This window comes from Hyperolius riggenbachi, chromosome 1 (assembly GCF_040937935.1).
Source record: "Hyperolius riggenbachi isolate aHypRig1 chromosome 1, aHypRig1.pri, whole genome shotgun sequence".
Lineage (NCBI taxonomy): Eukaryota > Metazoa > Chordata > Amphibia > Anura > Hyperoliidae > Hyperolius > Hyperolius riggenbachi.
The window spans coordinates 239,338,532-239,351,503 of record NC_090646.1 but is presented as its reverse complement, the minus strand read 5'-3'; the positions used below and the strand labels follow the sequence as shown (position 1 = coordinate 239,351,503).

General features: G+C 45.6%; 1 protein-coding gene across 1 annotated transcript in view; it reads right to left on the bottom strand.

Annotated features, from left to right (window-relative positions):
- The window catches only part of LOC137504054 (alcohol dehydrogenase 1-like), an 80,406-nt gene that overhangs the window by 33,512 nt on the left and 33,922 nt on the right, over positions 1–12,972 (bottom strand). The window contains exons 5-7 of the mRNA XM_068231981.1: positions 12,173–12,392; positions 10,903–11,163; positions 9,113–9,248 (exon numbers count right to left, since the gene is read on the bottom strand). Coding sequence (XP_068088082.1) covers positions 9,113–9,248; positions 10,903–11,163; positions 12,173–12,392 — 617 coding nt within the window. The remainder of the gene's footprint in view (positions 1–9,112; positions 9,249–10,902; positions 11,164–12,172; positions 12,393–12,972) is intronic.

Genomic DNA, 12,972 nt, shown 5'->3' with positions numbered 1-12,972 from the left:
CGCTCCGTCAGCTGCAGTGGTGACCCGAAGTGCTCACCGGGCTGCAGCAGACGAATTGTCCACTGAAGGGGCTGTTGTCACTGGGTCGGGCTCTTCCACTTCAGAGCCTGGCTCTGAGGACCCAGAGGCCTCTCAGTTTGCCACCTCCCTGGTGCCTGTGGCCGACAGCGCTGAGTTCTCCGAGGCTGTGCGACTTGATAGCAGCCTGGAAGAGCTCAGGGGTCTGGCGGACAGGGCACCGGTGGAGGTGCGACAAAGTGAGGGTGTACTGGGAGCACGGCAGACTGTACAGAGAGGTTACTCCCTCTGAGCTGTCTGGAGTGGAGGAGGCAGACAGGCAGTTGATTGTGCCCCACAGGTACAGGGAGCAGCTATTAAGAATAGCACATGAGGTGCCCCTGGCTGGTCACTTGGGGATCCGCAAGACCAAATCCCGGCTTGCACACAATTTTTATTGGCCCCACATGGGGACAGATATTGCCGATTTTTGCCGGTCTTGTGTCGCATGTCAGCGGGTCGGCAAAGCAGGTGACACAGACAAAGCCCCACTGAGGCCCTTGCCCATCATAGAGGAGCCCTTCCAAAGGGTTGCTGTGGACATAATTGGGCCTCTAGCAATACCCAGCAGCACAGGGAAACGTTTCATTCTTACGGTGGTCGATTATGCCACTCGCTACCCTGAAGCTGTAGCCCTGAGCTCCATACGGGCAGACAAGGTTGTGGACGCATTGGTGCGCATTTTCTCACGGGTCGGTATTCCCCGTGAAATGCTCACCGATCATGGCCCGCAATTCATGTCGCGCCTCATGGAATGCCTCTGTAAACAAATGCAGGTAGAACACATCATGGCCAGCCCTTACCACCCCCAGACAAATGGGTTATGTGAGCGGTTCAATGGTACTCTGAAACAGATGCTAAGGGTGTTTGTTGAATCGCAAGGGAGAGACTGGGAGCGATACCTGCCCCACTTACTGTTTGCTTATCGTGAGGTGCCCCAGGCATCCACCGGGTTCTCACCCTTTGAGCTCTTATATGGGAGGAGGGTACGCAGACCCCTCGATCTCATTCGAGAGGTCTGGGAGGGGCAGGATATGGGTCCCGGGGTCTCCATAGTGGAATACGTTCTAAAGTTCCGGGAAAAGATGGACACCCTGGTGGGGTTAGTGCGAGAGAATCTGTCTCAAGCTTAGGCCACCCAGAAGCAGTGGTATGACCACGGGGCTAGGGAGAGAGTTTATGAGGTAGGTCGCAAGGTATGGGTCCTAAACCCGATGCGACAGAATAAGCTGCAGGCCGCTTGGGATGGGCCCTATACCATACATAGGAAGATTAGTGAGGTGACCTATGTGGTCGCGCTGGATGACCAAGGTAAGCAGCTGAAAACATACCATGTAAATATGTTAAAGGAACATCATGCTAGAACCGCTTGCGCTCTCCCTGTCTGCAGTTTGCTACCGGACGGTGAAGCAGAGGCCCTGGTTGACATCCTGGCCTCCACCCAGGAAACCGTCTCTGTTACCGAGGTGCAGATCAATCCGGAGTTGACAGCAGAGCAGCAGGCTGGGCTATCTGATGTGCTGACCCTTTACCGTGGTACCTTTACAGCCCGCCCTGGTCTGACCAGCCTGGCTGTACACCATGTTGACACCGGAAATAACAAGCCAGTTAGACAGTCAGCCTATAGAGTCTCCCCTGAGGTTCAGGCCCACATCAGCAAGGAGATTGAGGAAATGCTGTCGCTAGGGGTGATCCAACGGTCGCACAGCGCATGGGCATCACCTGTAGTGCTAGTACCCAAACGGGACCAGACCACTCGGTTCTGTGTAGATTATCGAAAACTAAATTTGATAACTGCGTCAGATGCTTACCCAATCCCGAGGGTCGACGAATTGTTAGATAAGCTAGCTGGCGCGCAATATCTAACAATCGTGGATTTGAGTCGGGGATACTGGCAGGTCCCTCTAACAGCTGAGGCACGGGAGAGGTCTGCCTTTATCACCCCCTCAGGTCTGTTTGAATTTAATGTAATGCCGTTTGGAATGAAAAACGCCCCGGCCACCTTCCAACGGGTTGTAAATGGTCTCCTGGAAGGTTTGGAACACTGCGCTGTCGCCTACCTGGATGACATCGCCATGTTTAGCACCAACTGGAACGACCACTTAGCGCAGCTGTCACAGGTTTTGGGGCGCATCACTGCAGCAGGACTAACAGTCAAGCCTAGCAAGTGTCAGATCGGCATGAAACAGGTACAGTACCTGGGACATGTGGTGGGGGGGGGAGAGCTTCGTCCAGATACAGGGAAGGTAGATGCCATTGTGTCCTGGCCCACCCCCCAAACGAAGAAACAGATTCAGTCCTTCTTAGGAACGGCTGGGTACTATAGAAAGTTTGTCCCCAACTACAGTGCCCTCGCCAAGCCATTGACAGATCTCACCAAAAAGAAGCTGCCCAAGCAGATTCTCTGGACGCCAGAATGTGAACAGTCATTCACAGCTCTGAAGAGGGCCCTAGCCAGCCCTCCCGTGTTGCAAGCGCCAGACTTCAGCCGACGGTTTGTGGTCCAGATGGACGCCTCAGCCTTTGGCCTGGGTGCTGTGTTAAGCCAGGTAAACCAGACTGGGGAAGAACATCCGATTCTGTATTTAAGTCGGAAGCTGCTACCCCGGGAGGTAGCCTACGCCACCATAGAGAAAGAGTGCTTGGCAATTGTATGGGCCCTACAAAAGCTGCAGCACTACCTCTATGGTCGCGTATTCACGGTCGTCACCGACCACAACCCTCTTAGTTGGTTACATCGGGTTTCTGGTGACAATGGAAAATTGCTGAGATGGAGCTTGGTTCTCCAACAATATAGCTTCACCATTCAACATAGGAAGGGGAGCAATCATGGGAATGCAGACGGGTTGTCCCGTCAAGCAGAACCAGCAATGTAGGCGCAGGCAGGATAATCTGGGAAGATCATCTGCCTTGCCCCATTCTAAAGAGGGGAGGTGTGGTGATATATTGGAGTGCTGATAATGTTAAGGATAATAACAGAACATATGTTTGTCTTTTTTCTGTCTACTGGGTAAAACCTCAGATGTGTATTGTGCTTGGTAGTAATTGGTCACCTGGCCAGAGTAATCTGAAGGATAATGTAAGTCTGCATGTAAATGTACATTACCTCTGCCCTCATTGTCCAGCCGGGGAAACTGTGTGTACTGCTAATTAGCGGCCAATTGAGGAAGAATAGGCTGGTCGGCATGGCTTTTGAACTGGAATCAGCCATTGTCCCATCATACAAAGCAAGCCTGCCAGAGTGTTGGGGATGGGAAGCGGACACCTGAAGGTTGGAAATTTACATGGAAGGGGTTGGAAATTTCTACAGACTTTAAAAACGGAAGTGGAATTGCTTTGAAATCTGTAAGTGTAAACAGGATTACAGGCAAACTGCTACCTGTAACCAAAATTCAATCTTTTCATGGATGTGCTAAAATACACTTTAACCAAGGAAATAATGTGGAGGAAGCTTTTTGATGTCTGCAGAGTTCAATGGGTGAGATTGTATCCTGCCAAACTTCAAAAAGCTAAAACAGGAACCCCCTTTGAAGTTTGCATATCACAAGAAAGATTATGACAAGCGTTCGGTGATGTCACAAACGGGGAAACTGCATTAGTTCCTGGGGGCTGGACATTAAATGCCCCAGGGGACACTTCGGACTATTTAAGCTGGCCCAGGACAGCCACCGGTATCTTCTCTCGGAGGTAGCGAATAGCTAGGGAGGATCGCGACTCCTGGTCGAAACGGCGTCCTCCCGTCAAACAACGTTCTAACCTAAGCTGGTAACGTTCTTTTTTCCCCCGTTTATTTTTACGCAAATATCCGTGTGTGTTATCTTTGTAACTTTTATCTTGTAACTATTTTTACTTTGTTTTTTGTAATCTTTGTGTATATATTAAGTTCTGCACTGTTCTATGTTTTTCTGGAATATTAAATTATTATTTAATAAGCTTGACTTCTGCTGTACTAAACTAACACTCATAGCCTAGAAGAGACTGAAGTGTAACCGTGTATAAGTTCATGCCTAATTGTACGCTTGAGCAACACTACCGTATGAAATTGTAATTGCATTGTGTGTGGGGGCGTTTGTCATACGTTGGCCTAAGCGCGCAGCTGACCCAACGTACGAACAACGCCAGTGCAGGTAGCGACAGCAGAGTGGCTAACAGTATCGTTCGGAACGACTGTTAGTGGGTCTTTGCTTCACGACAGTGTAAGATTGCAACTGTGTGTGTGTGTGGGTGCGTGGCGTTCCCGTATTTGGCCTAAGCGCAAAGCTGACCCAAATACGAAAACGCGGAGTGCGCGCTGAAGACTCGACAGCAGAGTGGAAGTGTCTAGCGAACCGCTAGTGGTGGCAGTGAGAGGTGTTCTGAGGGGTCCCAGCCTTGTTTTAGCTTGACTAAGGCTGCTTCCCCTCTCAGTCTGGTCAAACCCGCAGTCGGGAACCGTATACGCAGGCGTGCCGCGGGCCGGTTCCTGACACACACTGCCTGTGTATTATTTAGATTAGAGCATCTTCTCTCTTCTTTACATCTTTTACAAGCTGTAAATCCTCCTCTGAGCTGGCTGGGCTTTCACATACTGAGGAATTACATACAGGCAGAGCTGTCTGCACTCTGCAGGAAGAAACAGCCTGACACTTCAGTGGAAGATAGCTGCAGGGGGAAAGAAACACACAAATGATCTCTTGAGATTCAAAAGGAAAGCTGTATACAGCCTGCTTGTGTATGGATGTATTTTCTATGTGTGGACATACTGTACAATCAACTTACTTCCTGTTTTGGTGGCCATTTTGTTTTTTTATAAACAAACTTTTTAAAACTGTTTTTAACCACTTTTAATGCGGCGAGGAGCGGCGAAATTGTGACAGAGGGTAATAGGAGATGTCCCCTAACACACTGGTATGTTTACTTTTGTGTGATTTTAACAATACAGATTCTCTTTAACTGCACCTGTGTGACTGACTGCACATTGTATTAGTCAAGTCAGTGCATACCATTCACTTCATCCCCCCCAATATGGACAAAACAAAAGGCAGAGGCAGGCCACCTGGGTGGTCTGTTCGAGGTTGCGCTGTCATGATTTCGTGCGGCCCTCGTCCAAAGTACAGTGTTCAGAAGAAGGCACGTGCCATCAACCCCCAATATTGTCAGGACGTAGTTGACTATTTAACACAGAACACCTCATCTTTCTCAGCTTCCACATGGAAGCGTGACATATCCTCCTCCTCCTGCTCTGATTCTGGCACCCCACTTAACACTCAGTCGGCCGCCACCACCAAAGTGCCATCACCCCAGGTCTCAGCGGTGTGGACATTTTTTTATGTGCCATCTGTACCCTCTGCCACCGAAAATTGAGCAGTGGAAAGACCAAGACCCGCATAGGGACAACTACCTTACGAAGGCACATGACTACAAAGCACAAACCGCAATGGGATGACCACCTGAGGAAAAGCAGCACACAAAAGCAAAGCCACACACCGCAGTGGAAGATACCAGGCTGCAATTTTTTCTCAAAAAAGGCGATACCTAAACTGTACCGTGATGTTGAAAGGCAAGTGCTGACATCTCTGGCACATAGCGTTGGGTCAAGGGTCCATCTGACCACGGATGCCTGGTCTGCAAAGCACACTCAGGCCTGCCCGAAGACTAAGTCAGTCCCCACACACAGCATCTCTGCCTGCACGCCGTGTGACTGCCTGCCCCAAGACTAAGTCGCTCCCCACACAGCACTTCTGCCCGCAGGCCGCTTGACTGCCTTCTCCGCCACCACAAACAGGGTCCAGGACTCCAGGTGGATTCCTGAATTTTTAAGGCCGCTGTTAGCAGCGGCCGCTATAATAATTTTTCTGGTGCGTGTACATGTCTGCCTAATTTTTCTGGCTGCACTGCGGCTGCAACAACAAAACAAAAGGCATGTACATGTGCCAATTGCCCTTCGTGATCATTACCTTGCTGCGGTGAAGGGGCTTGTGTATCACAATGAAGCAATGACCGATGGCTATATGAGTGTCTCGGGTGGGGGGGGGGGGCACAGATAAGATAATAAGGTCGTTGCTTCATTGTGGACAGACCAAATTTGATCAGCTGGACAGTCACTGTTCTGTCATTCAGCTACCTCAGCCCAGCAACCATATGGGCTGGAAAGCCGCCATCACCTGCACTCGTCATGGTGCGCACCTGTCCAGCACGGCCGTCACTATACAAAGAGCTGTTTGCAGTCACGGCATACCTTTCACTGCATCTTTGACTGCACATTGTATTATACCTGGCAGTCAGTGTATGGCAGACTTGCCCTCCATAACAGATTCTCGTTAAAGGATTTAAAGTTGATTCATCTCATATACAGCAGGGCCTATAAATTCCTCCTATATTGTTATTTTTGGTCACTTCCTCGGGACGTGCATGCCATGCCTGCTGCCTTCCTTGGATGTGTGGTGGTAGCCGTTCCTGCTCCTTTGCCCACAGCATGCCTGCTGCCTTCCTTGGATGTGTGGTGGTGGTAGCCGTTTCTTAGGCTCCCACTCCGGACCGGAATCGAACCAGGATTCCTCGGACACTACCCGTGGTCATCATGCTACTGAGAAAGTACCATTGAAAGTTTCATACAGTTGAATGAATGGCAGACTTGCCCTCCATAACAGATTCTCATAAAAGGCAAGTGGTTTCATCTCTGGTACACAGCGTTGGGTCAAGGGTCTATCTGACCACAGATGCCTGGTCTGCAAAGCACGGTCAGGGCAGGTACATTACTTATACAGCAAATAGGTCCTTACTTGGATGTGTGGTGGTGGTAGCCAGTTCTCAGGCTCCCATTCCGGACCGGAATCGATCCCTGATTCCCCAGCTATTACCTGTGGTCTCCCCATTGAAGTCTATTGCGGTTCGCGAAAGTTTGCGCGAACCAAACTTTTGCGGAAGTTCGCGAACTGAAAATCGGAGGTTCGGGCCATCTCCAATCACGATCACTACACATGTAATGTATTTTAATGTTATCAAATATTTGGTCATTTGTATGCTATTTGCATTTTGTGATTTTTATGCATTTTAAATTCAGGAGGCAGGTCTCCTTTTTTGTGTGCGTGTACAAATGCAAGTCATTGGAAATGCAGAAAAATGTGTTTTGCATGAAAAAGTGTGTGCAATTTTGAAGTTAATCAGATACCCTTTCATGTAATTTAACTTCATTTTACACTCACAGAAAAATCAGGAATTAAGTTTTGCATATAAATGAAAACAAAAATAGTAAAATGATACTTGAAAAGTCAAAGGAATAAAAGTCCAAAAATCACAAAATGGAGGTTTGTGCATGCAGGAATTCACATGCAGAAATTACAATTATAAGTGTGAATGACCCCTCAGACATATTAACGCATACTTCAAGGCATTCAGATTTGCATCCTACAGGTAAATATGCCCTATACAATACTTTTAATAGATTAGACATTATATGCAATATAAATATCAGATCTAACTAAAATCTATTACATTTTATCTATAAACTTTAACATAACCAATTGATAGTTGATCAACATATCCACTGTGCATTAACTGTGAATACCCATTTTTTGCTCAAGCAAAACCAGACAGTTGACTTGTATTGCATCGGTGTTGGTGATCAATATAGGACTGCTGACATTTTGGGCTTGATTCACTAACCGGCGCTAAGTGTTAGCGCTGGTGTGAAAAGCCACTTTGTGCCCCCTAAGTAGCTTTGCGCGCAAAGCTACTTCACGTGCAGCCCCGCTCAGTGCGCGTGCATTGCGGGTAATAGTGCGCGGTGCAACGAGAACGTTGCACCCGCTGCCCTGTAAAGTCGCATCCGGTGTGACGTAAACAGTGCATCGGGTGCCCCGAAACGGCGCATCAATGCGTTACCGTTGCACCGTGCACTTTTACCCACTGGGTGCGCACTGAGCAGTGATTTACTCAGTGTGTGGGCACAAACCACCTAACGCCCTGCTTTGCGCCTGCAAAGCATTAGTGCTCACTAACCGGCCTAGCGCCGGTTAGTGAATCAAGCCCCTTGTCTATTTGCCAATGGTGCAAGGTAAATGATCAATCTTGATGGCTATTAACGGTCCAATCTTTATCATCTAATCTTAACAAATCCCTGTAGTGGAAGAGTAAACTAAGTGAATATACTGAATGGATACTTTAGGCCAGGGATGCCCACACTTTTTCGACTCACAAGTTACTTTAGAAACCGCCGAGCCCACGAGATCTGCCACCTATCCCCCCCCCCCCCCCCCCCAGCAGGCAGTCCACAATCCATCTCCCGCCTTCAAACTTACAAATATAGCAAACAGCTTCAGAATCCTCCTGAAGCTATTTGCCCACATTGCACTTGCCTGGAGGTAGAGGGGAGAAGCAGCATGTTTTACAGGCAGCCTGGAGGGGAGAAGATGACTCAAAGTAGTCTAGGGAAGATGGGCAAATTACATCATTGCCATGGTAAAATATCAGGGGGGCTACATACTAATATCATACTAAACATAGAAGAAACATTTCTGCAGCTGAAACCTGAATATCTAGCTAACATAAAAACGGGGATCCTGAATAACAATTTGCTATGTTTCATCAAATTGTGTTTTTAATGTGGCATATGACTAACCTATTGAATGCATGTATCATATTTATGTGTAGTTTTAATTAATCCCCTGTTGTCTGAATATCAGTTTTAAAGTGGAAATCCAGCCAAATCAGCAAAAACGCCTTCTTAGCATTAGATCTTCTTTCCTTGCAGGGATCATTTTGTATTAGCAAGCATGCAGAAAGTTGTACTAGGCCATGCTGTTGTCAGTCCTTCGTCATATAGGAGAACAACCACAGAGTGACAATTGCCATGCTTCCCCACCAACACCACTCACACACAGAGCCACATTTTCATATTCCAGCCTTTGCATTGGAGCAAAGACTGGCTTAGCATCATATGGATGGACAAAGGACATGGCTGTTCCCACATAATCAAAGGCCTGCTTAACCGTCTGAACCTGAGAGACGCTAGATGTAAACAGAAATATACAAAATAGAATTTGAAAAAGTTTCTTCCTTTTTTAGTAGATTTTACCTCCATATAAACCGCTTTTCCACGTACGTCCTGTGAGGAGCAGAAGAGGGTCAAATGTAATCCTTTCATCATGGGAGGCCACGCCTGTGATCACGCTGGTCCCATATGCGGGGTGGGTACACTCTAGGGCTGCTTTCTAGCTCAGTAACATAGAAAAAAATTAAATGGAAAAATAAATTTGAAATAGGTGTTAAAAAGTTTAATAGCAGAACAGATGTCAATGGATAATTATAGGTATGTTAAAAATGAAGTTAGTCTAGGGCCCGTTTCCACTGTTGCGACGCGATTTCGCAGGCATCCCGACGCTTGTAAAAACGCATGCGGATGCGTTTCCGCATGCGTTTTTACCCGCGATTTCGCGTGCGATTTCGCATGCCAGGGTGCCATGCGAAATTAACCATGACTCTGCCAGGGCAAAATAACATTGAAAAAAGTGCGAAATCGCACGCGAATCGCGGGTAAAAACGCATGCGTTTTTCCTATTAAATACATTAGCGGCGATTCGCATGGATTCCCGACGCAGGCGAATTCTGTGGGTCCCGTCGTGCAGATTTGGCCCGCCGCCAAATCGCTCCCGCACGCCGTACATATGGAAACAGCCCCGGCCACTTCAATGTACCAAGCGAATCTGCATGTCGGCGCCGCATGCGGATTCGCTATGGTGGAAACGAGCAGTCAGCATGTAAGAGAGCTGCAAAGCTTTGCACATGTGACAATTGTGATTCTATTCTGGTGGTCATACTGAAAGTAAAGCTGTGCATAAGATGGGGATGTCAGTATCATCATGGAAATTTGAGATGATCGGTACAGCCATCAACCAACCCCATTTTTTTCCTTCTGGTTGAACATTATGGACAGATGTAACTTTCAATCAAAATAACTATCTTACTAATGTATTGAAGAAGGGATAGTTGGGGGGCCAGCAACACTAGCCCAATAGTGGAGGTGGGGCCTTTGCTAGTAATGATATATTTGTATTAGTGTCTTCCTACCTAGTTGTGTGTGAGCCACTCCTTAACACATAGCTCAGTGTTGTTCAAACCGCATGCAAGATTACAGCCGATTACAGCCGAAAACACTTACTCACTTACAGTTGAAACACAATCCAACTCTTGTGAAATGTGTGGAGAATTAAGTGACCAGAAGCACATAAATGTATTTAAATGGGGAAAAAAAAAACAGGCAATGGCATGGATTGCTCAGTCTTCGATATATGACATTGGTTTTCAGTCAACTTCTTATATATGGCAGTTGTCACCTGTAGCCAACTGTGCCATGGTCATTTGTAACGTGGTTGTAGAACAGTCACACCGCCCATGGAAATATAATAGGTGGGTTCTTAATGAACATGATATTAGTGTGCCCTTGTTCAATTCACTTTTTCTCAAGTTTTCTACTAGGAGATAATTCTTCATTTTCTGTTTAAAATAACTTTTCAGCACTCTGCAAATGAAAAAGCACCAAAACGTAGGTGAAAAAGTACTATCAAAATCAGGACTATGGAGTCGGAGTTGAGGAGTTGGAGACATTTTGGGTACCTGGAGTCAGAGTCAGTGGTTTCAATAACTTGAAGAGTTGGATGATTTTTGTACCAACTCCACAGCCCTGGTCGAAATTATTTTGACTATTTTCTTGCTTGCTGATGGCTTCAAAGGCATTTTATTGATAAGATATGAAAATATCACCAAAAAGAATAAGTAAATTGAAAAGGAAATCTTACTAAGGTTTCAATCTTGGAGTTGAACTTTAAACTTCTAGACCAATCATGCTTACAAGTGCAGTGCACTTACCATAACATTTATATTGCCAACGCATTCAAAGGAATAATGTACCCCATCTCCTGTCATTTCTTTTATCACCTCCTGGATTGGTTTGCTGTGGTCCTTAGGATTTATGCAATCTGTGGCTCCAAACTGCTTTGCTTTTTCAAACTTGCTGCTGTTTGTATCTATGGCAATAATCTTTGATGCTCCGGAAACTTTACATCCAATTATAGTCGACAGCCCAATGCCACCCAATCCAAATACCGCACAAGTGGTGCCAGGTTCTACCTGTAGATATAAAACAATGTAATAAAATGTATTTCTTTTGTTTGATATGGCTGGCTTAAGTTAACTCAAATTCAACTCTCAAATGACCTGAATACAAAGATTATTCACTATCATTGTTTAGGGGAAGGATACAGAAAGCTGTCTCAGAGATTTCAGCTCCCTGCTTCCACAGTTAGGAACATATTGAGGAAATTGAGGACCACAGGCTCAGTTCAACTTAAGGCTCGAAGTGGCAGACCAAGAAAAATCTTGGATAGATAGAAGCGACGAATGATCAGAACAGTCAGAGTCAGCCCCCAGACCAGCACCAAAGACCAACTTTATTTTGGAATAAGGTGCTGTAGACTGATTTAACTAAAATTGAGTTATTTGGGCATAACAAGGGGCGTTATGCATGGAGGAAAAACAACACAGCATTCCAAGAAAAACGCCTGCTACCTACAGTAAATTATGGTGGTGGTTCCATCATGCTGGGGGGCTGTGTGGCCAGTGCAGGGACTGGAAATCTTGAAAAGTTGAGGGACACATGGATTCCACTCAGTATCAGCAGATTTTTTTTGTGGTGCACAAATTTATGCACCTGTCTAATTTTGTTTAAACAATTATTGCACACTTTCTGTAAATCCAATAAACTTAATTTCACTTCTCAAATATCACTGTGTGTGTCTCCTATATGATATATTTAATCGTAACAAACAACAATTTATACAGGAAAATCATGACGATTAACAAGGTTGCCCAAACTTCCGCATCCCACTTTATATATAGCTGTAATCTGCACATTAAAGATGCTACTGTGGCCTGGGGCAGCACTGAAGTCACAGTAGATTCTGTGGTTCTTTTTGGCGGTCAGTTTGCAAAACATAAAAATAGCGAGTCACAGCCTACGATAGAAATTTGAGCTGGAGCTCGATATAACAAGGAGGTAAAGGTTGATGCTAATGTTTTGCCGCTGCAAGAACAAAAACTTATGCCTAGCACAAAAATATGAATACAGGAGGACATTTACCTTGGCAATTTTAACAGCAGCTCCATATCCTGTGGGAAAACAACATCCAAATAGACAGACTTTATCCAAGGGTGCCTTGTCATCAATCTTAGCAACAGTGTCAGCAGGCATCACAATGTATTCAGAAAAGGTGCTGGTCCAAAAAAAGTGATACAGAGTCTTCCCCTTACATGAGAACCTGGATGTCTTGTCTGGCAGAACATTCTGCGATTCATAGAAACTTTATTTAAAATGAAAGAGAAAATGAGGGAATTACAATCTATTTTTGTTCTGGTATTTACAAATGCCAACTTTAAAAGAAATAACTATCCATACAGTAATGCAGCATCTCAAACTTTAAGGCAAAATTTGAATTCTGTTTAAAAAAAATATAAACACTAACAATGTGACATCAGTGTGACATTGAATATATTCACAGTTTTTACCAAAATGTAACACTTTTGAGATTTCTCTTAAATCTTTTCTTCAGAAAAATATATTATTTAGCTTTGGATAACATGGCATAATACTTCTGTTCTAACATCTGAATTTTCTCTCCTGTATTCACAGTAAGAAGCTACATTCTGGACCGCGGCAGAAATAAGTAAACCTTCTTGGTAGAGTGGGGATATTTGAAATCTCCTGTAAAACTTACCAGTAGTCTTTGTGTCTTATTTATTATCGGGGACTGCAAGGGGTCATGTTAAAGCCATAAAGGCAGACAGAGGGAAGGCAAAAGAAGACACATATAACAATAAAAAACCTCATACATGCTGTGACAATCCAGCCCCATGATCCCGTCAAATCTGCTCCCAGTAGCG